Consider the following 27,397-nt stretch of genomic DNA (forward strand, 5'->3'; position numbering starts at 1 on the left):
GTTCAAGTCCCATCAAGGAAGGTCCATTCATCGTGCAGCCACATAGGTTGAGCAGCAACTTGTAAATTCTCCCAACACAACCCCAGTGGCAGGAGAGATTCATAGAACCATATAATCATAGAATTTACAGTGCCGAAGGAGGCCATTCGGCCCGTCGAGTTTTCACCGGCCCTTGGAAAGAGCACCAACCTAAGCCCACACCTCCACCCTATTCCCGTAACCCAGTAACCCTACCTAACCTTTTTGGACACTAAGGGGCAATTTATCATGGTCAATCCACCTAACATGCGCATCTTTGGACTGTGGGAGGAAACCGGAGCACCCGGAGGAAACCCACGCACACACGGGGAGAACGTGCAGAGTCCGCACAGACAGTCACCCGAGGCCAGAATTGAACCTGGGACCCTGGAGCTGTGAGGCAGCAGTGCTAACCACTATGCCACCATGCCGCCCTGGTCAGCCACGTGTTGGAGAGAAAGTTGTAGAGCATACCGTAGTAAGCATGCTACTACATGCATATAAAAGTGTGTGTTGCCACAGCAACTCAGACCACCAGTGATTTGTTGCACAGTATTGCAATCGTCTCACTTACACCAGTCAGGAGAGGTTAAAAGACACAGAGAACAAGTGGAAAGTTGGGATGTAATCATATTAATATCTACAAAGCACAAGTCAGGAGTGCGGTGGGGTACTTCCCACTTGCCTACCTGAGTGCAACACTCAAGGAGCTCAACACCATACAGGACAAAGCAGCCCACTACACTGGCAGCCAATCCACCACCATTGACGCACAATGGCAGCCGTGTGCACCATCTGCAAGATGTCCTGCAGCGACTCACCAAGAACAGCACATGCATAGAAACACCACCATCTGGAAGTTCCTCTCCAAATCACACACTATCCTGACTTGGAAATATATCGCCGTTTCCTCACTGACGCTTGGTCGAAATCCTGGAACTCCCTCTCTAACAGCACTGTGGGTGTACCTACACCACACAGACCGCAGCGGCTGAAGAAGGTGGCTCACCACCACGTTCTCACGGGCATTTGGGGATGAGCAATGAATGCTGGCCTTGCCAGCTACACTCACATCCCGTGAATAAATAACCTTTAGGTTCAGATTTACAGAGAGAGCTTGTCATATGTTAGACTTGCGTCATGCCCCGAGTATCCATTTACTTTGGTATATAATATAGTTTGAATATAACCAGTAATGGATTATGCATTGGAATGTGGACCTCCTGCTGAAGAGATTAGAGTCCAGGAATTTGTCTCATTGCTCCATATATCCGCGACACACAAGAGAGCAACTATTCACTACATCACTGAAAAATTGAGGCTCAGAGGCGTTTGAGTGTCGCTTTGATGATCAAATACTGACACGGCTAAAATCAGACCAAACACGCTTCCAGTGTTGTTCTGTGCAACGGGCCATCACATGGTTAAACTGTGCTGCTCTGTGCCATTGCCCCTTTGCTTAGAGACAAGGTGGGTGAACTTGGGAAGACAAATGATCTTCCTCATCCATATTCGTCTTGCGGTCTACCTGACCAGACCCCAGCTCGAGAAACCTGTCACCAAAATGGAGGCAGCAGCTCTTAGCTCTGGAATGCAAGTTCTTTTCACAGCGCTTGAGAGTCGTGACGCATAGGAGTCCTCCCTCAACCCAGTACCTCAATGGAAACTTCAGCATCCACTCTGCCAATTGTGACCCCTCTCACCCTACTTGCCATGATTAAGAAGACTTTCCCCACCCAACATCCACCATCCTCAAATCCCAATCTCTCATTTCCTCCATGCTAATTCCAGGGCTCGGCCAGTGGCCTCCTGCCTGGTTTTCCCACCCACTAGCCAGCCCAGCCCGCCTGCCCATTTGGCCAGGTCCTGGGCCTGAAAATGGAATAAAACAATTGGAATGAGTTTCTACTGTTTAATTCCAGCAGGACCCCTATGTCCCCACAGTTTTCCCATTCTCCCCCTAGACTGCACTCCAAGATTCCATAGTCACTCCACAGTCACCCATTGAATAGTGCAAAGACTATGGACCCTGACAATCGGCTGGCAATAGGACTGAAGATCGTGCTCCAGAAGGTCCAAACACCACACATCTCACCATATACTGTTCCAGTACAGCATCAACACTGGCATCTACCCAGCAATGTGGAAAATTGTCCAGGTGTGTCCTGTATACAAAAAGCAGGACAAATCCAACCCAGCCAATTATCACCCATCTGACTACTCTCGGTCATCAGTAAAGTGATGGAAGGGGTCAGCAACAGTGCTACCAAGCAGCACTTGTTTAGCAACAACCTGCTCGCCGACACTCAGTTTGGATTTTGCCAGGTTTACTCAGCTCCTGGCCTCCTGCACTTGGTCCAGACATGGACAAGAGAGCTGAATACCAGAGGTAAGGTGAGAGTGACTGCCCTTGACATCAAGGCAGCATTTGACTGGCACCACAGTCACAAACATTAATTCCTCCACCATCGATGCACAGTGGCAGCAGTGTGTAACATTTTTACAAATTCAGTGCATTAACTCACTAACGCTCCTAAGGCAGCACGTTCCAAACTTACAACTGCTCATCTAAAGGGACAAGAGCAGCAGATACCTGGCAACCCACCACCTACAAGTTCCCCTCCAAGTCACTCACCACTCTGACTTGGAAATACATCGCCGCTCCTTCACTGTCGCTGGGTCGAAATCCGGAAACTCCCTCCCTAACAACACTGTGGACGGACCTACACCTCAGGGACTGCAGCGGTTCAGGAAGGCAGCTCACCACCACCTTCTCAAGGGCAATTAGGGATAAGCAATAAATGCTGGCCTAACCAGCGACACCCACATCCCGGAAATGAATCTCAGAAAAAGAACAACAACCATTTAGACACCTTGAATGTAGTAAAAATGTCCCAAGGGACATCACAATAGCGTTATCCAACAAAATCTAACACCAAGCCACACAAAGGGGATTATTAGGAAAAGTGTTCAAAGACATATTGAAGGAACATCGCAAAGCACAAGGGAGGAGAGAAATAGGGGTGGCACGGGGGCGCAGGCATTCGCACTGCTGCCTCATGGCGCTTGAGGACCCGGGTTTGATCCTGGCCGCGGGTCACTGTCCGTACGGAGTTTGCACATTCTCCCCGTGTCTGCGTGGGTCACACCCCCCCCACAACCCAAAGATATGCAGGGTAGGTGGATTGGCCATGGTAAATTGCCCCTTAATTGGGAAAAAAGTGAATTGGGTACTCTAAAAAAAATGTTTAAAGAAGAGAGGAGAGAAGTAGAGGGGTTGACATAGGTCGTGCCTGAGCTTAAAGCATTGGCAGCTGAGGGCACTGTCACCTGAAACAAATGGCAGTATGTTTTCTCTGACAGTGCCCAGGGTGAACATCTCAAGACACTGCACACAATGAATTACCACCAAAGTATCTGAATGATGTGTTCGAAATGCCGCTCACTCTGGAAACAAGAGGGTCAGATGGAGGCCATGACTGGTGGGGACAGAGAAACTATCCAGACTGTTTGTATTGACCTACCTGGTGCGAGGGTGATAAACAATTGGAAGTTGGTGGAAGGGGGGGGTTGTGGGGTGTGTGTGTGAGGTGGGGGGGGGAGACAGTGTAAACTATTTCAAGGGGAAAGTGAATAGATGAATGGGGAGTGGAGCATTGAGGGTCTGGCTTTTACGGGTGGACTACAGAATCTTGTTGCTGTCTTGTCACATTCAATGTTTCGAAGTGGACTGGCTGTTACACACTAGTGGTTCTGCAGCATCAACCTCCTACACACTGTCGTGAGACAAGTAACCAATTAATTGGATTTGGATTGCACTTTTTTGTGGAGATCTGTTCACCAAGCTCACTGGGTCATCAATTAGGACTTTGGTTACAAGTCTGATCTGAAAGAAGGTACCTCCGACAACGACGCATTCCTCCCAATCCTGTGAAGTAATCTGTCAGCCTGGACTCTAACTAGGGCTATGCTGAGATGAACAAAGCAGAGAACTTTCACCCACACATTTAAACAATTGAAACAGCAGCACGCAATAGGCAGAACCAGGCGATCCCACAAGGAACGACCCCGGCACAGCCGGCCGTGAATGGTGGTGGACAATTAAACAACTGAGTGGAGGAAGGGATGTCTCCACAAACATCCCCACCCTCAATGATGGGGGAGCCCAGCACATCAGAGCAATAGGCAAGGCTGAAGCATTCGCAACCAGCATCAACCAGAAGTGTCAGATTGATGATCCATCTCAGCTTCCATGCGAGGTCCCCAGCATCACTATCTTCAACGTGAGACACAACATCTGATATCAATAAATAGCTGAAAGCAATGGATATCGCAAGGGGCCCTGACCGCGTTGCAGCAGTAATAAAAATAAAGTCTTGCATTTATATTGCGCCTCCACAGCTACTGATCTGTGGCAGTGCAGTAGCACAGTGGTTAGCACAGTTGCTTCACAGCTCCAGGGTCCCAGGTTCGATTCCCGGCTTGGATCACTGGCTGTGCGGAGTCTGCACGTTCTCCCCGTGTCTGCGTGGGTTTCCTCCGGGTGCTCCGGTTTCCTCCCACAGTCCAAAGGCGTGCAGGTTAGGTGGATTGGCCAATGATAAATTGCCCTTAGTGTCCAAAAAGGTGAGGTCGGGTTACTGGGTTATGGCAATGGGGTGGAGGTGTGGGCATAGGTAGGGTGCTCTTTCCAAGAGCCGGTGCAGACTCGATGGGCCGAATGGCCTCCTTCTGCCCTGTAAATGCCATGATTCTATACTGGACAACTTAAAGTGCTTTAAAGCCAATGAAATACATTTGAAATATTGTACTGTTCTTTTTTAGGTAGTTCCCTAACTGCACTGTGATGTTCCTACACCACCTAGACTGCAGCGATTCAAGAAGGTGACCCAAAACCACCTTCACAAGGGCAATTATGGATGGGCAACAAACACTGAGCTAGCCAGAGATACCCAAGTTCCAAGAACGAGAAGGGGAGAAAAGGTCTCAGGAGGTCCAAAAGTGCTTTTTAGTCAATTAAATATTTTTTAAAAATCATTATTGTTGTCCCAAGTAGGCTTACATTAACACTGCAATGAAGTTACTGTGAAAAGCCCCTAGTCACTACACTCCGGCGCCTGTTCGGGTACACAGAGGGAGAATTCACAATGTCCAAATTACCTAACAGCACGTCTTTCTGGACTTGTGGGAGGAAACCAGAGCACCCGGAGGAAACCCACGCAGACACGGGGAGAACGTGCAGACTCCGCACAGACAGTGACCCAGCAGGGAATTGAACCTGGGACCCTGGAGCTGTGAAGCAACAGTGCTAACCACTGCGCCCTGAAGAGCCATCACTCCTGTAATGGTAACATGGTAGCCAATTTATTAATGCAAACCAAATGAGCCGCATGTGAAGTGGGGTGAGGAATAAGTGTCCTCTGGGACACCAGGGAGAACACTCAGAAGAGAGCTGTGGAATGTTCTACATTCAGCTGAGAGAACAGACGGAATCTCGGTTTAACGTTTTGTTCGAAAGAGAAAAAAAAGGATCGCTTGTTGAAATTGTCAAAGACCTCAGACAAGCGAGCAGTAAAGTTTCACAGCTTGTGTGCTGTAACTCACTGGCCGTTGGAACCAATTATTCCCACACTCAATTAGTTACCTTAAACACATCATTCACACTGACCTCTGTGACTCCCTGCTCCACAATCATTTGTTCTTGCTGTTTGCAAACTTCACTCCCCTCACGTACCTCCTTCATCTCACTTCAGGAGGGAGAATTCAGCAGCTCCACACACTGAACACGATCTCTCGCCACATGCCACTGGTCTGTGGATGAAAAGAACCTTTTGCAAAATGCTGCCAGATGATTAGTAAAGGAAAAGTAAACAGGAACAGGTACAGAACAAACAGCGTTGCATAGCAACCATGAATCAAAGTAGGCTCTCAGGACGCAGCAAGGATTAGGTATGAGGGGACAACGGATCATATAATTATTAAACAACGGTCGTTAACAGTGTGTATACATGGGCAGCACGGTGGCACAGTGGTTAGCATTGCTGCCTACGGCGCTGAGGACCTGGGTTCGAATCCCGGCCCTGGGTCACTGTCTGTGTGGAGTTTGCACGCTCTTCCCGTGTCTGCGTGGGTTTCACCCCCACAACCCAAAGATGTGCAGGGTAGGCTGTAGATGGATTGGCCATGCTAAATTGCCCCTTCATTGGAAAAAATAATTGGGTGCTCTAAATTTGTAAACAAAAACAGTGGGCGGGATTCTCCGACTCCCCGCCGGGTCGGAGAATCGCCGGGGGCTGATGTGAATCCCGTCCCCGCCGGTTGCCGAATTCTCCGGCACCGGATATTCGGCGGGGGGCGTGAATCGCGCCGCGCCAGTCGGCGAGCCCCCCCCCCCCGGCGATTCTCCGGCCCGTGACGGGCCGAGATCCCGCTACTGGCGAGAATCAAACCACCTCTCTTACCGGAGGGACCAGGCGGCACAGGCGGGCTCTGGGGTCCTGGGTGGGGGTGCGGGGCGATCTGGCCCTGGGGGGGGGCCCCCACGGTGGCCTGGCACTCTTTTCCCTCCGCCTCAGCCACAGCCTTCACCATGGCCGACGCGGAAGAGACACCCCACCCCTGCGCATGCGCGGGGATGACGTCAGCAGTCGCTGACGCTCCCGCGCATGCGCAGACTTCCGCTGACCGGCGAAGTCCTTTCGGCCCCGGCTGGTGTGGTGCCAAAGGCCTTTCCCGCCGGCCGTCAGCGTGCCAATCACTCCGGCGCGGGCCTAGCCCCTCAAGGTGAGGGCTTGGCCCCTAAATGTGCGGAGAAACCGCATCTTTGGGGTGGCCCGACGCCGGAGTGGTTCCCGCCTCCATCCCACCGGGACCCTCTGCCCCGCCGGGTAGGGGAGAATCCCGGCCAGTGTGTATACATGACTACTAATAGGAGAGCCTTCATTCTGTTGTCACCAGCAATTTTCCATTGCTCTGTGTGCGCACAATCATTGACCAGAGTATTCCAAGTATTTCACAGATGAAACATTGTCCGCTAGGATTGAGGGATCAATCCAGACTCAGACATATAAATGGAACTGATGTGTGTATAGTGAGTGAGAGACAGAGACAAAAAGACAAAGAGATAAAGATAGAGAGAGTGTGAGTGGAGAGTAAGTGAGTTGAGAGTGAATGAGCGATTGGGTGCGTGTGGGTGAGTGCAAATGAGTTCGCGAGCGTGGGTGAGAGGGTGAGTGGGAGGGTATGTGTCAGTGGCAGGGTGAGTGGGTGAGTATGTGAGTGAGTTCGAGTGAGAGCGTGTGAGTGTGAGTGAATGGATGAGAGAATGCGTGGGAGGGTGGGGGAAGATAAGTGAGTGATTGGGAGGGTGAGGGGTTGAGTGAGTGAATGAGTGAGTGAGAGCATGGGTGAGTGAGCGAGTGAACGAGCGAGTGCAAGTGAGCGTGGGTGACTGGGAGGGGAGTGAGTGATTTGATTTGATTTATTGTCACATGTACCGAAGTAGAGAGAAAAGTATTTTTCTGCGGCCGAGGGAACGTACACAGTACGTACATAGTAGACAAAAGAATAATCAACAGAGAACTGATGCGACCATCAATTCACACAAAACCAGGAGTGGAAGTAAACTGTGGCTTTAATCAACAAGAACAGTGCCTGCCTGCGACTGGTCTGCTCGTGAGGGCCGCCTACAGGGCTACTGTTCTTTATACCTCCCCTCAAGGGGTGGAGCCAGGGGCGGAGCCCACAAGGCACCAACATGATACATTACAGATAATACCTTACAATGGTCCATAGGTGGAGCCCGCATGGGCAATAGCGTGATACAGTGACATACATGGCGAATGGTTACTGCAAAACGTTTACCACAAGAACATTGACAAATGATACATCGACAAACAGTGATTGGTTACAGTGCAGAACAAGGGGCCAAACAAAGCAAATACATGAGCAAGAGCAGCATAGGGCATCACAAATAGTGTTCTTACGGAGAACAGATCAGTCCAAAGGAGAGCCGTTGAGGAGTCTTGTAGCTGTGAGTGAGCGTGGGTGAGTGGGACCGTAGGTGAGTGGAAGGGTGAGGAGGTGAGTGAGGGGGTGAGTGAGTATTTTATTGAAAAGCCAGATTACATTTAAAATTGATCATCTGTTGCGAATAAAGGAAAGGAACGTCAGAATGGCCAGGAGGGAATTCAGCTCATTATGTCTGTACTGAAGGAGCAATTCATTCACGGCCAGGGTTAAGAAATCTGAGGCTCTGCTGCTTTGCTTGTTTCCATACTTCTCATACCCACAATCATCCATGTTATCTTTTTCTCCTTACAAGGTTCACCAATCACTGAAAGGTCTCAATAAAACGATAATGTTGACTTCTGGTTAGAAATCCATAGAATCTATTTAATCCCTACAGTGAGAAGGAGCCATTCAGCCCATCGAGTCTACACCAACCCTCTAAAAGTGCAACCTACCTCGGCCCACTCCCCCGCCCTATCGCTGTAGCCCCACATCTTTGGACACTAAGGGGCAATTTAACATGACCAATCATCCTAACCTTTGGACTGTGGAGGAAAGCTGAGCTTCCGGAGGAAACCCACGCAGACACGGGGAGGAAGTGCAAACTCCACACAGGCAGTAACCCAAGGCTGGAATTGAGCCCGGGTCCCTGGCGCTCTGAGGCAGTAGTGCTAACCACTAAATATCTTCTGATATATATATGCAGCATGGGTCATTAATACTAAGCAGCAACGATAATGCAGTGTTAGTTTGTGTGCGATCTAAAGGTGATCCCACCATGATTATTATCAACAAACCAGCGAGTGCACATTTTATTCCCACAGCATCATGCAATATTGTTAATTGCACAGGGAAGTATTCCATTAGCCATTTATAAGAATGTGCAGATGATAATGGGTGCCTGCCTCATTAACATGTTCTGCACATTGTGCCATATTTGTGTGAAAACATTTAATCGGTGTAACGCAGATTGGCAAAAAATCCTTTCAGGTTTTGTTTTATTTATTTCATCTACTTGTCCTGTATAGAAAAGAAAAACGGTGTCCATGTTACAGCTCACATGGTTTCATTGCTGGAGAGTTGAAGAAGGGAAAGATGGATGGAGGGAGGGAGGGAGAGAGGGAATGGGAGGTGAGCAGGAGCGGGCACGGAACCATTCACTTGTTGCCGTTTAAGCTCCCTCCCCAGACACACTGACAATGTTCATTCACCTCACTCCAGATAATGCAACATCACCAGAAAGCAAGTTCCAGTTCCCTGGGAGTGGCTGGTGCTGCAGGCGACAGAGGGGTCTGGCCTTACAAGGCTGACTGACCGGGCATGCTCCGTCCTCATTATCCGTGGAGACTCCCTCCCTGTTCTTTCATTTTCTGTTTCTTCTCCTTGTTCTCCCGTCACCAATTTGTTCAATGCAGCTGGACAACTCCTGCGTGATCGCGAGCGAGAATGGCCAGAATGACAGTGATTCCCTCTCTCCCACCCCTGCTGCCATAGATTCTGGGCGGGATTCTCCGTTAACCCATGCCGAAATCGGGAAATGCGATTGGGCGAAGAATAGCTTCCGACCCCAAATTCACGGTGGGCGACGATTTGTCGGCAAATCGCGATTCTCCATCAGCTCGAAAAGGGCGTCAATGTGTTTCACTCAGTACATACAGTAAACATCGTTTGCATATCATTAGTGGGCCCGACCCGGTATTCTCCGGGGCCTCCGCGATTCTTCGCCTCCAATGGCCCGAGTTCCCCACGGCGTGGTCACTTGTGCTTTTAAAAATCGTGAAACTGGCATGGTGGCTACTGAGGGAGAGAGAGGGGGGTAACGGAAGGTGTCCAACATTGCCATTGTTTGCTGACAGTTGTGCTGCTAGCTGGGGGGGGAGCTTCTGCCAGGGCTGGGGGGGGAGTAGTGAGGGGTGGCCAGGAGGTGGGCTGTGGGGTCGGAGTGAACGGGCACAGAACACGATTGCCACAGCCAGCAAGGCAGCCATGCAGCTGCGCACACCACTAACAGCCCACTTTGAACCTGGTGCCATGGGTCATATAGGCGTCCCCCCAGGGCATCCCCTCTGGCATCAGACGACCCATCAGCTGGATGGACGCACTCCAGCACAACCCGTGCCATTATATTTGGCTGGGATGGTGTGTGTGGGGAGTGTAATGTGTATATGCGGCTGCAGCTTGTCAGCCTCCCGAGTGTCAATCACAGACCCGGTGAATCCTGCACCGTTTTTACTGGAATCGATTGTGTTCCACGTGGCACCGGTGCTAGCCCCTCAATGGTAGCAGAATCGGTCTAGGCAAGGCACCAATTTTTCTGTTGTGTACGTTCTTGGATTCTCCGTTGGTGTAAACATTTAGTCTCAGAAACGGAGAATCCAGCCCTCTGATTGTGGAGGAGACTCAGGTTAGCCTTGACTAATTTGAGCACTGGATGCAGTCTTATCTCATTGTCTTCCCCAATAGATTGTATTCATAGTGTTGCTAACTTTGCCTTAGTTTAATTGCTCTGTTTTATCACCTTTGCTCTCGAGTCGCCAGGTACCTTTATGCTACCGCCACGTGGTTCAAGTCCGAGTAATGATCAATAATCCAATACACCGCTTAGTAAGATTTAGATCAAAGCACATTTATTATACACAGTAATCACTACTCATGCATCAATTCTACGTCTAAGCTACTTCTACAACTAACAGGCCAATACTTAACTTGGAACTGGCCCACCAGGTCCGGGAAACGAATGGCCTTTTGTTCGGGTTCTGAGCCTGCGGGATTCGAAGTTGGTACAGATTGATAGCTCGGAGCGCCTATCTCGTAGCGAGCGTTGAAGTAAGACTTACAATTTTGAGCGGCTGCTGAAGAGTGAAGAACGAGTGAAGAGAGCTGCAAGCGGTGGAAGAGAGCTGGAAGAGGTTGAAGAGATGTGGAAGAGAGCTGAAGAGAGCGCCTTGAACTTGGGGCTCAATTCTTATAGTTCCCAGGGGCTTCCGCCTTTCGGGGCGGACCCTGTACCTGGTCCCAAGTGATTGGACTTTGTCCCAATCACTTGGTTCGATTTTCTCCAATGCTGGAGCGGTTCCCTGATCGATGGGCGGTCTTGCGGTGGTCGTTCACCTCCTTTTGTGTCGGCTTCTGCTGGCGCCGAAGAGTCTGGTTTTGCTTTGTGTGTCTAAATGTTGCTTATTGTTCCCGAGGATTGCTCATTAGTATGCAGATGGCTGGTGTTGTGTTATGCCGATGGTTGCTGGTATCGATCTTGTCTGGCCTTTCCAGAGGTAAATACACAGTCAACCTGCAGCTGCTCGTTTTTGTCCTGTTGGCTGACTTTCCCATCAGCCTTTGCCGTTCGCCATTTTAAATCGGGAGTTGGCCATTTTAAGTGGCTACAATAGAAACTAGGAGCAAGAGTAGGCCATTCAGCCCTTCTAGCCAGTCCTGCCATTCAATATGATTATGGCTTGTTGTGTTATGCTTCTTCATGTAGCATAAGCTGCTTCCTTCCTGTATGCTCTGACAAAGGAAGGTTCAGACTTGGAGATAGGTTTAACACATTTATTGAACAGTTAACAATTCTCCTATTTGAGTTTGACTCTCCTGCTAATCTTGCTATACTAACTCAGTCTAACTAACCAGTCTGCTCTAAGCCATGCGGTGGGTGTGATGCTTCTGATCTGCCCCCGTGCTTCTCTCTGAGTGTCGGCTGTGGAAAGAGAAAGAGCATGTGTGCCCATTCCTTTTATATGGGTTGCCCCCTTGTGGTAGTGTCACCTCTGGGTGTCTTGACTGCCCATTGGTCGTGTCTTATTCTATGTGTTCATTAGCTGTATGTCTGCATGTCATGACATCTCTGGTGCTCCCTCCCTACGCTAATGCAAATAGTGTATTTACATTAACCCGCACTCCTGCTACCATGTTGTGTTATGCTTCTACATGTAGCATAAGCTGCTTCCTTGATGTATGCTCTGACAAAGGAAGGTTCAGACTTGGAGATAGGTTTAACACATTTATTGAACAGTTAACAATTCTCCTATTTGAGTTCGACTCTCCTGCTAATTTTGTTATAGTAACTCAATCTAACTAACCAGTCTGCTCTCAGCCATGCGGTGGGTGTGATGCTTCTGATCTGCCCCTGTGCTTCTCTCTGAGTGTCGCCTGTGAAACAAGAAAGAGCACGTGTGCCCTGTCCTTTTATATGGGTAGCCCTCTTGTGGTAGTGTCACCTCTGGGTGACTTGACTGCCCATTGGTCGTGTCCTATTCTATGTGTTCATTAGTTGTATGTCTGCATGTCATGACATCTCTGGTGCTCCCTCTAGTGTTTACTTAGTCTTAGTGTATTTGCATTAACCCCTTGTGTATTTACAGTGATGTATATCACCACATGGCTGATCCTCTATTTCAACGCCATATTCCCACTTTGTCGCCATACCCCTTGATGCCATTAAAATCTGAAAAAAATCTATCTCTTTCTTGAATATATTCAGTGACTTGGCCTCCACAGATTTCTGTGGTGGAAAATTCCACAGGTTCACCACCCCTTTAGTGAAGAATTGTTTCCTCATCCCATCCTAAATGGTCCACCCCGTATCCTGAGACTGTGACTGCTGGTTCTCGTTTCCCAAACCCTGGAAAACATCCTCCCTGCATCAAGGGAAAGTAGCGCAAGAGCTTTCATGAAATCAGTTTCTCCTGATCCACTCTGTCCATGCCCCTCACGATTTTGAACACCTCCATCAAATCTTCTCTGAACCATCTCTTCTCCAAGGAAAACAGTGCCAACTTCTCCAATCTATCTCCGTAACTAAAGTTCCTCATCCCTGGAAACATTCTCGTAAATCTTCTCTGAACTCTAATGCCTCCACATCCTTCTTAAAGTGTGGCACCCAGAACTGGATGCAACACTTCAGTTGGGATTGAATCAGTATTCTACAAATGTTTAATGTAGCCTCCATGCCCCTATTAATAAAGTCTAGAATGCTGTGTGCTTTATTAACCTCTCTCTCAACCTGCACTATCGCTTTCAATGAGTTCCGCAAATGTACACCCAGGTCCCGCTGCTCCTGCGTACCCTTTTTGAACTGTTCCTTTTATTTAATATTGTGTCATGTGAGAGTGCATTTAAGAACTGGATGTTTAAGCAATGTACCTTTAAGAAAACAGTGATGTCATAGAGTAGGTGGGGCTCAGCTCAGTTCAGCTATTTTGCAGGTTTTTAGTTTCAGTTTAAAAAGAGCTGGGCTTGTGTCTGTGTTTTGCAGTGAGCTGGATCTCTGCCATGAAAGACTATCTCTGGATCATTTGGGTGATTTAAAGTAAAGCCTTTAACCTGATGTGATTTTGTTTAAAGGTGTTAAGTCTCTTGGAAGTTTGAAGGAACATTTTAAGGAATTATTTACTGTTGCAATATTTTCTGAGTTGTCTTTGAAGTAAGGGGTGTTAAGAGATCCAATGTTTATTTGAGATGTTAAGTTGAGTTCATGGAATAAACAGTGTTTTGTGTTTAAAAACCCACGTGTCCATAATTCGCCGAGGGAAAAAGCCATGTGCCAGGAAAAGCAACAAATCCATTAAAGGGAGAGGTTGGTTGAACTCCATGATACATTTTGGAGTTCTGAAAACGCCTCGCCCATAACAATTGTCTCTCCATGTTTTTTCGACCAAAATGAATCATTTCCCATTTCTCTGCATTATTTTCACCTGCTATTTGTCCGCCCATTCCACCAACCTGTCAACATCCTTAAGGGCACAGCTTCAGACTGAAGGGACGATCCTTCGAAACTGAGATGGGGAGGAATTTCTTCAGCCAGAGAATGGTGAATCTCTGGAGGCCAAATCACTGAGTAATAATAATAATCGCTTATTGTCACAAGTAGGCTTCAATGAACTTACTGTGAAACGCCCCTAGTCACTGAGTGACTTTAAGACAGAGATAGATAGGTTCTTGATTAATAAGGGGATCAGGAGTTATGGGGAGAAGGCAGGAGTATGGGGATGAGTACGCAAGGCTGCGTACTTAGCCCCCTACTTTACTCCCTGTACACAGACGACTGCGTGGCAAAACTTGGTTCCAACTCCATCTACAAGTTTGCTGACGATACGACCATAGTGGGACGGATCTCGAATAACGATGAGTCCGAATACAGGAGGGAGATAGAGAACCTAGTGGAGTGGTGTAGCGACAACAATCTCTCCCTCAATGCCAGCAAAACTAAAGAGCTGGTAATTGACTTCAGGAAGCAAAGTACTGTACACACCCCTGTCAGCATCAACTGACATGGTTAGCAGTTTCAAATCTCCAAAAATCTGTCCTGGTCCACCCACGTCGACTCTACCACCAAGAAAGCACAACAGCGCCTATACTTCCTCAGGAGACTGCTGAGTAAAATAAGGGCCCATGGTATTCGAGGCAAGGTACTAACATGGATTGACGATTGGCTGTCAGACAGAAGGCAGAGAGTTGGGATAAAAGGTTCTTTTTCGGAATGGCAACCGGTGACGAGTGGTGTCCCGCAGGGTTCAGTGTTGGGGCCACAGCTGTTCTCTTTATATATTAACGATCTAGATGATGGGACTGAGGGCATTCTGGCTAAGTTTGCCGATGATACAAAGATAGGTGGAGGGGCAGGTAGTATTGGGGAGGTGGGGAGGCTGCAGAAAGATTTAGACAGTTTAGGAGAGTGGTCCAAGAAATGGCTGATGAAATTCAACGTGGGCAAGTGCGAGGTCTTGCACTTTGGAAAAAAGAATAGAGGCGTGGACTATTTTCTAAACGGTGACAAAATTCAGAATGCTGAAGTGCAAAGGGACTTGGGAGTCCTAGTCCAGGATTCTCTAAAGGTAAACTTGCAGGTTGAGTCCGTAATTAAGAAAGCAAATGCAATGTTGTCATTCATCTCAAGAGGCTTGGAATATAAAAGCAGGGATGTACTTCTGAAGCTTTATAAAGCATTAGTTAGGCCCCATTTAGAATACTGTGAGCAATTTTGGGCCCCACACCTCAGGAAGGACATACTGGCACTGGAGCGGGTCCAGCGGAGATTCACACGGAAGATCCCAGGAATGGTAGGCCTAACATATGATGAACGTCTGAGGATCCTGGGATTATATTCATTGGAGTTTAGGAGGTTGAGGGGAGATCTAATAGAAACTTACAAGATAATGAATGGCTTAGATAGGGTGGATGTAGGGAAGTTGTTTCCATTAGCTGGGGAGACTAGGACCCGGGGGCACGGCCTTAGAATAAAAGGGAGTCACTTTAGAACAGAGATGAGGAGAAATTTCTTCAGCCAGAGAGTGGTGGGTCTGTGGAATTCATTGCCACAGAGGGCGGTGGAGGCCGGGACTTTGAGTGTCTTTAAGACAGAAGTTGATAAATTCTTGATTTCTCGAGGAATTAAGGGCTATGGAGAGAGAGCGGGTAAATGGAGTTGAAATCAGCCATGATTGAATGGTGGAGTGGACTCGATGGGCCGAATGGCCTTACTTCCACTCCTATGTCTTATGGTCTTATGGAAACTAAGGAAATTCGGCATGTCCACATTAACCCTTACCAACCTTTACAGATGCACCATAGAAAGCATCCTATCGGGCTGCATCACAGCCTGGTATGGCAACTCCTCGGCCCAGGACCGCAAGAAACTTCAGAGAGTCGTGAACACCGCCCAGTCCATCACACGAACCTGCCTCTCATCCATTGACTCCATCTACACCTCCCGCTGCCTGGGGAAAGCGGGCAGCATAATCAAAGATCCCTCCCACCCGGCTTACTCACTCTTCCAACTTCTTCCATCGGGCAGGAGATACAGAAGTTTGAGAACAGGCACGAACAGACTCAAAAACAGCTTCTTCCCCACTGTCACCAGACTCCTAAATGACCCTCTTATGGACTGACCTGATCAACACTACACCCTGTATGCTTCATCTGATGCCAGTGCTTATGTAGTTACATTGTATACCTTGTGTTGCCCTATTATGTATTTTCTTTTATTCCCTTTTCTTCTCATGTGCTTAATGATCTGTTGAGCTGCTCGCAGAAAAATACTTTTCACTGTACCTCGGTACACGTGACAATAAACAAATCCAATCCAATCCAATCCAATGAGAAACATATCAGCCATGATTGAATGGCGGAGCAGACTCGATGGGCTGAGTGGCCTAATTCTGCTCCTGTGTCTTATGGTCTAATGTTCTATGCCCAGAGTCCAAAGATAGATGAAATTGTTGTTTTAACCCTTGCCAGTTGCTGTCCACAGTACCATGAAAGCCGAGACTCTTTGGTGGCTTCAACGACTCCATGGTGTTAATTCTGCAGTCTAGAAACTCTCCAAATCTCTGTGGCAGGCTGATAGTTTTTCTTTTTCTCAGTGTTTAGTGCCTTCATACTCTGGTACCATGTAATGTTCTCAAGAACACTTGTAGTTAAAGTTATAAACTATACTGCATTGTAGCACAGTGGTTAGCACCGTTGTTTCACAATGCCAGGGTCCCAGGTTCAATTCCCGGCTTAGGTCATTGTCTGTGTGGAGTCTGCACGTTCTCCCCATGTCTGCGTGGGTTTCCTCTGGGTGCTCCGGTTTCCTGCCACAAGTCCTGAAAGACGTGTTGTTAGGTGATTCGGACATTCTGAATTCTCCCTCTGTGTACCCGAACAGGCGCCGGAATGTGGCGGCTAGGGGATTTTCACAGTAACTTCATTGTAGTGTTAATGTAAGCCCATTTGTGACCATAATAAAGATTATGATTATTATTTTAATTTAGAATGCCCAATTTATTTTTTCCAATTAAGGGGCAGTTTGGCGTGGCCAATCCACCTTGGATTGTGGGGGCGAAACCCACGCAAACATGGGGAGAATGTGCAAACTCCACACAGACAGTGACCCAGATGATTATTATTATAAAACAACAGATGAACAACAGCAAAATCATGCCCATGCAAGCTCTCTCCTTTAATGGCCTCCAGCCAGTGTGAGGGGTCACCTGACTTTACATACATTTATATACTAGTGAGACTCCCGGTGGTCAGTCGGTGAATTACAACACACCCATGTTATCCCTGCAATTTCATGCCCCTCCCCACCCTTGGTCCGGGGGTGTCGTGGATTGTTGTTGCTGCTGGTTTTTCTTTTTGCATTGCCGTGCTCTGCCTCGTGCAGTAATGTTCCTGGATATGGCTTGTACCATTGCATGAAAACAGACAAACATGCAACAGGGGCAAGCTTCCTGGGGGCTGGCTCCACACATTAATAGCAATCCACTTCTGTCTTGGATGATAAAAATAATAATCTTTATTGTCACAAGTAGGCTTGCATTAACACCGCAATGAAGTTACTGTGAAAATCCCCTAGTCACCACATTCCGGCGCCTGTTCGGGTACACAGAGGGAGAATTCAGAATGTCCAATTCACCTAACACCACGGGCGAAATTCTCCGTTATCGGCGCGATGTCCACCGACCGGCGCCAAAAAAGGCGCAAATCCCACCTGCATCACGCCGCCCCAAACGTCGCAAAGTCTCCGGCCCGGAATGGGCGAGCAGCGACGTGACGCTATCCGCGCTGGCTCACGTGGTTCACGCCGTGCGGCGTCATGCACGCCGCACGGCGTAACGTCGCATAAGATGCGCTGCTCCCCCCACCCGACCAGAAGACCCGACCGGATGGCCGCCCGCCGCTCAGCCCCAAGGTTCCAGTCCCGCGACATTGAGGCGCTCCTGGACGCAGTGGAGCAGAGGAGGGAGGCCCTGTATCCCGGACACGGCCGCAGAGTCGCCCCACGCCACAGCCGGCGTCTGTGGAGGGAGGTGGCAGAGGCCATCAGCGCTGTGGCCCTGACACCACGGACAGGCACCCAGTGCCACAAGAAGGTGAACGACCTTGTCAGGGCAGCCAGGTTGAGCCCCCCCCCCCTGCCCGATATCCATATCCCCCATTTCCCCCCTCCCCCATATCCCCCCACCCCATATCCCTCCTCCCCATATCCCCCCTCCCCATATCCCCCATATCCCCTTCCCCAGATCCCCCCTCCCCATATCCCTCCTCCCCATATCCCCTTCCCCAGATCCCCCCTCCCCCATATCCCTCCTCCCCATATCCCCCCTCCCCCATATCCCCCATATCCCTCCTCCCCATATCCCCCCTCCCCATATCCCCCCTCCCCATATCCCCCCTCCCCAGATCCCCCCTCCCCCATATCCCTCCTCCCCATATCCCCCCTCCCCAGATCCCCCCTCCCCCATATCCCTCCTCCCCATATCCCCCCTCCCCATATCCCCCATATCCCCTCCCCCATATCCCCTCCCCCATATCCCCCCTCCCCATATCCCCCATATCCCCCATATCCCCTCCCCCATATCCCCTCCCCCATATCCCCCCTCCCCATATCCCCCCTCCCCATATCCCCCCTCCCCATATCCCCGTCTCCACATCCCCCCTCCCCCATATCCCCCTCCCCCATATCCCCCTCCCCATATCCCCCATATCCTCCCTCCACCATATCCCTCCTCCCCCATATCCCCCTCCCCATATCCCCCATATCCCCCCTCCCCCATATCCCCCCTCCCCCATATCCGCCCTCCCCCATATCCCCCCTCCCCCATATCCGCCCTCCCCCATATCCCCAAGTGAATCCAGCCCGAACCTTAACCTCTGCAATGCACGCGCAACCGATGGCGTGCATTCATATACCTGTCTAACATATACCTGTTGCCTTTTACCCCTGCCACCACCCCCCACAGGAGAAGCGCGCACACAAACCAGGGAGCATGTGAGGACTGGAGGAGGCCCAGCTGATGAGAGGCCACTGACCGAACATGAGGAAACACTCACCTCGGTTGGGCACTTTAGTGATGAGGTGTCACCGCACGGGTGGCGTCCGCGGTGGAGGCAATGGTTGCGACGGTGTCAGACATGGGGAGAGGTTTGCGAGGCCTGGGGCTTTCCGTGCAGACAGCGTCTGTGGCCCAGGACATGGCTGCCCTCTCACAGGAGGCCATGAGCCAGAGCCAGCGGCAGATGGCAGAGGCACTCAACGCCATAGCCCAGTCTCAGCAGGCCATGGCCCAGTCTCTGCAGTCCATAGCCCAATCTCTGCAGGCCATGGCCCAGTCTCAGCAGGCCATCGCTGAGGGCATCGGCGCCAGTGGCCATGTGCGAGCCGGTGTCGCACAGTCACAGACAGGGCTTGCCAACCCCCTGGGCTCCATGGCTGCAAACCTGCAAACCCCTGTCGATACCAGCACGGGCCTCCAGGTCTGGCAGCGCCAGATGTCGGGGGGGGCGTCGGATGGCCAGTCCGTTCGCATCCCCCACCCATGTAGAGGCCTGGGGGCCATCGGGCACCCCCAGGGAGGAGGAGGTGCTGGGGCCCGTTCCGGGTCCCATTGTAGGGAAGGTCCCGGAACACCGCGACACCTCGGACTCCCCCCCTTCCGTCCCAGGTGCATCGGGTGGGCAACGGGCAGGACAGGCTGGCATCTCGCCATCTCAGTCGCCCGGGCCGCAGCCTGGCCCATCTAGGCCAGGACGCCCCAGGAAACGGCCGTCAAAGGGATCATAAGTCAGAGGGCAGGAATCGCAGGAGTCCACCTCCAGTTCTGCTGTATCGTCTGGGGAACCACGTAGGCGTAGTCAAAGGGCCCGTAAGGCCAAACAATTAGACACTGAGTGAGTTGGCACGGGTGCAGGGCACAGATGAGTTTTAGGGGCTAGGGCACGTACATGAACTCCTTTCATTATTAATGTCAATGTTACACCTACAGAAGCTGCCTTTGTGCTCTGTCCAAAGCGTGCGGGGGTGTCATGTACGTTGAGCGCCAGTGTGTGTGTGAGGGGTGGTCTTACCTCAGCCCCAGGTGAGTCTGCCCCCTTCCCCCTGGGCCGCCATCAACATCCCCACTGGGCAGAGGACGGGACCGTGCTCTGCAGTGTCACAGCCGTATGCAGGGATGGTCCGGGTGGATGGTGGTACTGTGGCCATGGGTCAGACATAGTCCAACGATGTGGAGCCAGGAGCTCACCGCAGGGCGGGTTGTCATCATCCTCCATGGCCTGCAATAGACACGCGTCCACCCGCAACTGTGTGAGCCCGGCCCGTTGTGCCGCAGTTGGATCGGCAATGGGGGGGGTGGTGTGCATGCGGGTGGGGTGGGTGGGGTTGGCGAGGGGGGTGAGGGTGCTGGGTGGTCGGGTGTTGCCATGGTGTGCAATCTGTGGCCATACTACCCGATTTCCACGCCCATCTAGTCAGTGAAGCGGGCGGCTATCAGTCTGTCCCGTGCCCGCTGGCCCAGCCGGTAACGGTGGACAGCCACCCGCCCATGTCTAGCCCATCTGCCCTGACCATTGCCCCCATCCCCCTCATCTGGGGAGGACTGCGCCTCTTCCTGCTGCTCCTCCACTCCGCCCTCCTCTGCCTGCGGCACATCGCCCCTCTGCTGGGCTATATTGTGCAGGACGCAGCACACTACAATGATGCGGCCGACCCTATCTGACCGATACTGGAGGGCGCCCCCAGAGAGGTCCAGGCACCTGAAACGCATCTTCAGCACGCCAAAGCACCTCTCTATCACTCCCCTTGTCGCTACATGGGCATCATTGTAGTGGTTCTCCGCCTCATTGCGTGGCCTCCGTATAGGCGTCATCAGCCACGATCACAATGGGTAGCCCCTGTCGCCCAGCAACCAGCCCCTCAGCCGGGGATGGCGTCCCTCGTACATGCCGGGGATGTATGACCGTGACAACAAGTATGAGTCGTGTACACTGCCCGGGAAACGGGCACAGACGTGCAGGATCATCATGCGGTGGTCGCAGACCACCTGTATGTTCATCGAATAGGCCCCCTTCCTATTGGTGAACACGGCCCTGTTATCTGCAGGTGGCCGCACGGCGACGTGCATCCCATCAATCGCGCCCTGGACCGTGGGGAACCCGGCCACGGCAGAGAAGCCCGCTGCCCGGGCATCTTGGCTGGCCTGGTCCACAGGGAAGCGGATGTAGCGGTGCACCATGGCATATAGGGTGTCTGTCGCTGCCCGGATACACCGATGCACCGATGCACCGATGTCTGCGATATGCCGGACAGGTCCCCACCTGGCGTCTGGAATGACCCCGTGGCATAAAAGTTCAGGGCCAGCGTAACCTTGACGGACACGGGGAGAGGGTGACCCCGCCAGTGCCACTCGGTGACAGGTGCGCCAGCAGGTGGCAGATGTGTGCCACGGTTTCCCGGCTCATCCGGAGTCTCCTCCTGCATTCCCGGTCCGTGAGGTCCTGGTATGACTGCCGGGGCCGGTACACACGGGGCGCCCTCGGGTGCCTCCATTGCCGTGGGGCCGCGACGTCCACCTCCCCCTCCTCGTCCTGTCGGTCAGGTGTCCCTCCAGCCTGGGCGGCTGCCGCCTGCCCCTCTGCGGCAGCCTGCGCCGCCTCTCTGGCACGCTCCTCCTCCTCCTCATCCAGGGCAACATGGACATTAGCGGCTGCCGCCACGGCGGCCAACATCGCTGGCTGACCGGAAAACATGACGGCCTGTGCTGGGGGGGGGGGGGGGGGGGCGACATGTCATCATTGCCCATACCCCCTCCTCCCAGCCCTCATCCCCCTCCCCGGCAGTCATCTTCCCGTCCCCGGCACTCAGCCCCCCCTCCCGGCACTCCCCCAGAGCCCAGCCCACAATAACCACCCCCCCCCGCCGCACACACACACACACACACAACCCTACACACACCTCTCCACCACACATACAGACTGTGGCCACGCCATCGCCTCTCCAGCGGCCAAACCCCCAGGCTGTCACCCACCTCCACGCTGGTCAGCGTCAACCATGAGCACTGGTTGACGCCAATTAATAGGTGGTTTGATTTACGCCGACGTGACCCGTGATCACGTCGGCGGGACTTCGGCCCATCCGGACGGGAGAATATCGGCAGCCCCGAAATCCATTGCGTTGCGCCCACCCGTGCCATTCTCCGAGGTGGGCGGCGCGATTGACGCCCCGCCGACCTTTCTCCCTTCGGAGAATTCGGCGGGGGCGGGATTCACGACGGCCCACGGTGATTCTCCGACCCGGTGGGGGGTCGGAGAATCTCGCCCCACGTCTTTCGGGACTTGTGGGAGGAAACGGAGCACCCGGAGGAAACCCACGCAGACACGGGGAGAACGGGCAGACTCCGCACAGGCAATGACCCAAGCCGGGAATCGAACCCGGGACCCTGGAGCTGTGAAGCAACAGTGCTAACCGCTGTGCTACCATGCTGCCCTCATGACTCATTCTCTGACTTTGATCTGATGCTGAGGACCATGTCTGGTTCTCAGCTGCACCAATTGATCTTGCATGCGCTTGGCAGCCATACTGCCCTACAACTGATTCACTCCTCCTTCTGGCATGTTTGCAGCTCAGGTGCAACATTTTCAGTGCACCCCATCACTTGAGCTACCTCGATCGCTTTGTCCAACTTGATTTTAGTGTTAGCCAGGAGTTTGTGCTGGATGCTGAGGTTGTTAATTCCTCACACCAAGTAGTCGCACAGAATATTGCTGAGCATTGCATCAAACTCACAATGCTCGGCAGAGCCTGGATATGAAGGCGAAAGCGAACTCTTATGAGTCCCTCACAACAGAGCTGCATTTGTACGCTGTAGGAGGATTGAGGACCTGGGGTTAAAATGCTCCTTGACCAACGCGACTAACTGGTCGAATGTTTTTGAGTCGGAAGCCTCCACGAATTAGGTTGTAGGTTTCAGGCCCACAGTCTGTCAAAGGTACCACCTTCTGCTTGTCTTCCGCTGCTATTTCATTCGCTATGAGAAATAGCGGAGTCATTCGATGTACTGGCTCCAGTCTTCGGCCCCCTGGTTGAACGGTTCTAACTTTTCGATCATTTTCACTCAGGTTTTGGGTGACTCACTTCCGGTGGCGGCTATGAGAGAGTAAGTCGCTTAATTATTTGGTGGCTCCCGCTCTGGCCGGACCTTTGGACCTTTTCCCACGACTTTTTTGTGGTTTTGGCTTTGAAGGCACAGACAATTTGGCTCTGGCTCCATACATTGGTGGATGGAACGGGGAAACCCAAGGGACCGAAAAGGAAGAAATAAAAAGCTAAGCAAGGGCTGGGTGGAGGCTGCGGCTGAAAGACAACATGGCTGATGTGACAGCCCAGCCATCGACTGAGGAGCTGATGCCATCCAGGAGGGCTTTGCCAGACAGAAACGGGGACTGCCTTGACCCGATAAAGGAGTCGATCGATCGGCTGGAGCGCAGGCTGGATGCCCAGGGTCGGACGATTCAGAAGCTGGAGAAAGCGCTGGCGGGACCGGGAGGAGCACCAAACGGTGGCCGAGCTGGAGGTGGGGATGCTGAAGGATCAACAAAAGAGGCTGCTGGAGGAGGTGGAGGATCTGGAGAGCAGAGCTTGCCGGCAGAACTTGAGAATTGTCGGTCTCTCTGAAGAGGCTGAGGGGGCTGATGCTGCAGCGTTTGTGGCGAGTATTCTGGGGGAGGGGGCTTTTGCCGACCGTTGGAGGTGGACAGGGCGTAGAGGGCGATGGCGAGGAAGCCACGGCCGGGGAACACCTCAAGAGCGATGGTGGTCCGGTTCCATAGATTTTTGGACAGGGAGTGTGTTCCCTAGTGGGCCAAGCGTACGCGGAGCTGCAGATGGGACAATAGCATTCTGCGTGTCTATCAGGACCTGAGTGTGGAGGTGGCCAGAAGGAGGGCAGGCTTCAATCAAGTGAAGGCGATCCTGTATAAGAAGAAGGTGAAATTCAGGCTGCTGTACCCGACGCGTCTTTGGGTTACGCACGAGGACCAGCACCATTACTTTGAGTCGCCCGAGGACGCGATGGACTTTGCCAAGAAGAAAGGGCTGGAGCTGAACTGAGAACTTTTTGGTTTTAAGTTGTAACCTTTCTGAGTGATGTTTATATGTTTTGATTGTCGTTTTTCTTCTGTTTTTAAGTTTGGGTGAAGATGGGGAAAGTAAAAGTTATTCGGTTCTCGGTGTTTTGGTGGGGGTGGCTGGTGGGGGGCTTTTTACTTTTTATTACTTTGTTTTGCACTATTGGGGGGGTTCTTTGTGGGTTTTTCGTTTTGGGTTGTCCTCCTATGGTAATTGGGAGATTATCTGGGGTCAGTTTGATGAGGTAAGCGGTTTTGATGGGCGGGGGGCGGGGGAGGGGGGGGAGTAGGGAACAATAGGTGGGTGACTTCTTGGCACCGGAGGCGAGGACCACCAGGCTGGCTGGGTGAGCTAGTCAACAGAAGCACAGTGTGGGGGGTGGGGTCTAAGTTCAATATATGGTAGGGTTTAGGTTGCGGAGTGGTGTTGCTGGGGGGTGGTGGGGGGGGGGTGGGGGGGGGGGGGGGGGAGTTATTCTGCTGACGAGGGAGGGACTTAGGTTTCGGGACAGAGGGGAGGTCGGGGGTGGGGGCTGCCAGGAGGCGGGCCAATGGAAGTGCGGCACATGGGCTTGGGGCGGGCCCAGGAAAGGTGATGGCTGATCGGCAGAAGGGGGGACACACGCGGTGCCCACCAACTAGGCCTGATCACCTGGAATGTTAGATGGTTGAATGGGCCGGTCAAGAGGGCACGGGTGTTCACGCATCTGAGGGTTCTGAAGGTGGACGTGATGTTACAGGAGACACACCTGATAGTGGCGGATCAAGTCAGGCTAAGGAAGGGTTGGGTCAGTCAGGTCTTTCATTCGGGGCTGGACACCAAGACTAGAGGGGTGGTGATTTTAATCAACAAGCGGGTGCAATTTCAGGTGGGCAGTATAGTCCTCGGACGGGGGGTGGCGTAATGTCATGGTTAGAGGTAAGCTGGAGGGGAGGAAGATAGTCTTGGTCAACGTGTATGCCCCAAACTGGGATGTAGAATTTATAAAGAGGGTGCTGGGGAAGATACCTGACCTGGACTCGCACAGGATGGTGATGGGAGGGGATTTTAATACGGTCATCGATCCCGGCCTGGACTGGTCGTCTTCGAAAACGGGGAGGGTGACAACAGTGGCAAAGGAGCTGTTAGGGTTCATGGAGCAGATGGGGGGGGGGGTCGACCCATGGAGGTTTAGGCAGCCGATGGGGAGGGAGGTTTCTTATTCACATGTGCATAAGGTTTACTCCCGGATTGATATTTTCATTCTGAGTAGGGATCTGCTGGCGGGGGTGGTGGACTCGGGGTATTCAGCCATCACTATTTCGCATCATGACCCACATTGGGTGGGAACTGCAGGTTGGTGAGGAGAGATTCCAGCGCCCGCAGTGGCGATTGGACGAGGGGCTTGTTGGCGGACGAGGCGGTGTGCGAGAGGGTGAGGAAGTGCATGCAGTACTACCTGCAGGTCAACGACATGGGGGAAGTCTCAGCAGCGGTGGTCTGGGAGGTGCTGAAAGCAGTGGTGAGAGGGGAGCTGATTTTGATCCGGGCTCATAGGGACAGGACGGATAGGGTAGAGACGGACCGGCTGGTTAAGGAGATCCTACAGATAGATAGGAGGTAGAGCTTTTAAGGGAATGACGGAGGCTGCAGGCTGAGTTCGGGGTGTTGTCCACAGGCAAGACAGTGGAGCAGCTTAGAAAGGCAAGTGGGACTTCCGGTTGCGGCTATGCTGAGCTAAATCGCACGTTCGGCAGTTCCCGCCAGAACGGACTTTTGGGCTCCTTTGAGGGGCCCCAGCGGCATTTGTTTGACGGTTCCCAGTGTGGGAAGGTGACAGTATGATTTCCCCGGCACTGTATGGATTGGACCAGGAGTGGAGCGGTGAAAAAAACTAATTCTGGTGGAGCGCAAAGTGCGAGGGAGGAAAACCAAGATGGTGGCGGTGGAGACCAGGCAGCGTGGGGCGCAGTGGGCGCAAGAGCAGCAGGAGTTTCTCAAGCGCTGCTTCACGGAATTGAAGGCAGAGCTGTTGGAGCCGATGAAGTCTTCGATCAACAAGCTGGTCGAGACCCAGAAGGCCAAGGGGCGGCGATCCAGGAGGTGTGGCAAAAGGCCTCGGAGAAACGAGGAAGAGATATTGGGCCTGGCGGTGAAGGTGGAGGTGCACGATGCGCTGCATAAGAAATGGCAGGAGAAGTTCGAGGACATGGAGAATCGGTCGAGGAGAAAGAACCTGCGGATTCTGTGTCTCCCGGAGGGAGTGGAGGGGTCGGATGCTGGAGCATATGTGGTCACGATGCTGAACACGTTGATGGGCTCGGGGGCCTTCCCGAGGCCACTGGAGCTGGATGGGGCCCACCGAGTCCTGGCGAGGAGGCCCAAGTCTAACAAGCCACCGCGGGCAGTATTGGTGCGGTTCCACCGCTTGGTGGAAAGGGAGTTTGTCCTAAGATGGGCAAAAAAGGAGCGGAGCAGCAGGTGGGAGAATGCAGAGGTCCGTATATACCAGGACTGGAGCGCGGAGGTGGCCAAGAAGAGGGCCGGGTGCAATCGGGCTAAGGCGGTTCTGCATCGGAAGGGGGTGAAATTCGGGATGCTGCAGCCGGCGCGACGGTGGGTCACGTTTAAGGACCGGCACCATTACTTTGGGACTCCGGAGGAGGCGTGGACCTTTATTCAGGCCAAAATGTTGGACACGGGACTGACGGTCGGTTGCTAGGGAGGTTGCGGGGGGCTACTGTGGTTACTGTGCTTTGGGGGATGTTCTGTTCTGTTCTGTATTGTTTCCTTGGGTGCTGGGTGGGGTAGGGTGAATTGGTTTGAAGGGGGGGTTTTGTGAGAATGTGGGCATCGGTGGTTGGAAGGAAAGGGCCCCGTTGGGGGGAGGGGAGATGGGAGGCTCGAGGTGGGAGAGCTGGGATTAGGCTGCAAAAGGGAGATGCGCCAGAGAGGGCGGGTCCGGTCTGTTGGAAAGCGCTGGCTTTTTCCCGCGCTAGGGAAGGATGGGGGCAGGGCTGGGGGGAAGGGCGGTGTTGGAAAGGAGCGCCCACTGATGGACAGGGGTGGGGGGAGACTACCACACTGGGGGGGGTCGATGGAGTGGCAGGAGTGGCCGGGGTCAGCAGGAGTCAACTGACTTACGGGAGTGCTATGGAGGGAGCAACGCAGCTAGGGGGGACCTAGCTGGGTGGGGGGGGGGGGGGGGGGGGGGGGGGGGGGGGGGGGGGGGGGGGGGGGGGGGGGGGGGGACAACTGGGTTGCTGCTGCATTGGCCAAAGGTGAGCTGGAGCTCGGAGAGAGAGTCGGGGCGGGGTCTGCCGCTGGGGGGAATGGGAGTGCAGGAGGCGCGGGCATGTGGCTGGCCTAGAAAAGTGGATGGCTAATCGGCAAGGGGGGGGGGGGGGAAGGGCCCCCTGATCCGGCTGATAACTTGGAATGGAAGAGGCCTGAACGGGCCGGTCAAGAGGGCCCGTGTGTTTGTGCACCTGAAGGGACTGA

General features: G+C 52.5%; 1 protein-coding gene across 5 annotated transcripts in view; it reads right to left on the minus strand.

Moving 5' to 3' along the window:
* Positions 1 to 27,397, minus strand: part of LOC140411094 (TOG array regulator of axonemal microtubules protein 2-like) — a 205,094-nt gene that overhangs the window by 125,928 nt on the left and 51,769 nt on the right. For 2 of the 5 annotated variants that reach the window (XM_072500123.1, XM_072500120.1), the window contains exon 2: positions 5,687 to 5,829. In XM_072500123.1, coding sequence (XP_072356224.1) covers positions 5,687 to 5,761 — 75 coding nt within the window. In that variant the 5' untranslated portion in view covers positions 5,762 to 5,829. Of the gene's footprint in view, positions 1 to 839; positions 1,010 to 5,686; positions 5,954 to 27,397 lie in introns of those variants that run through there. The other 3 variants (XM_072500122.1, XM_072500121.1, XM_072500124.1) reach the window with 3 other exon arrangements.

This window comes from Scyliorhinus torazame, chromosome 4 (assembly GCF_047496885.1).
Source record: "Scyliorhinus torazame isolate Kashiwa2021f chromosome 4, sScyTor2.1, whole genome shotgun sequence".
NCBI classification, from domain to species: Eukaryota; Metazoa; Chordata; class Chondrichthyes; order Carcharhiniformes; family Scyliorhinidae; genus Scyliorhinus; species Scyliorhinus torazame.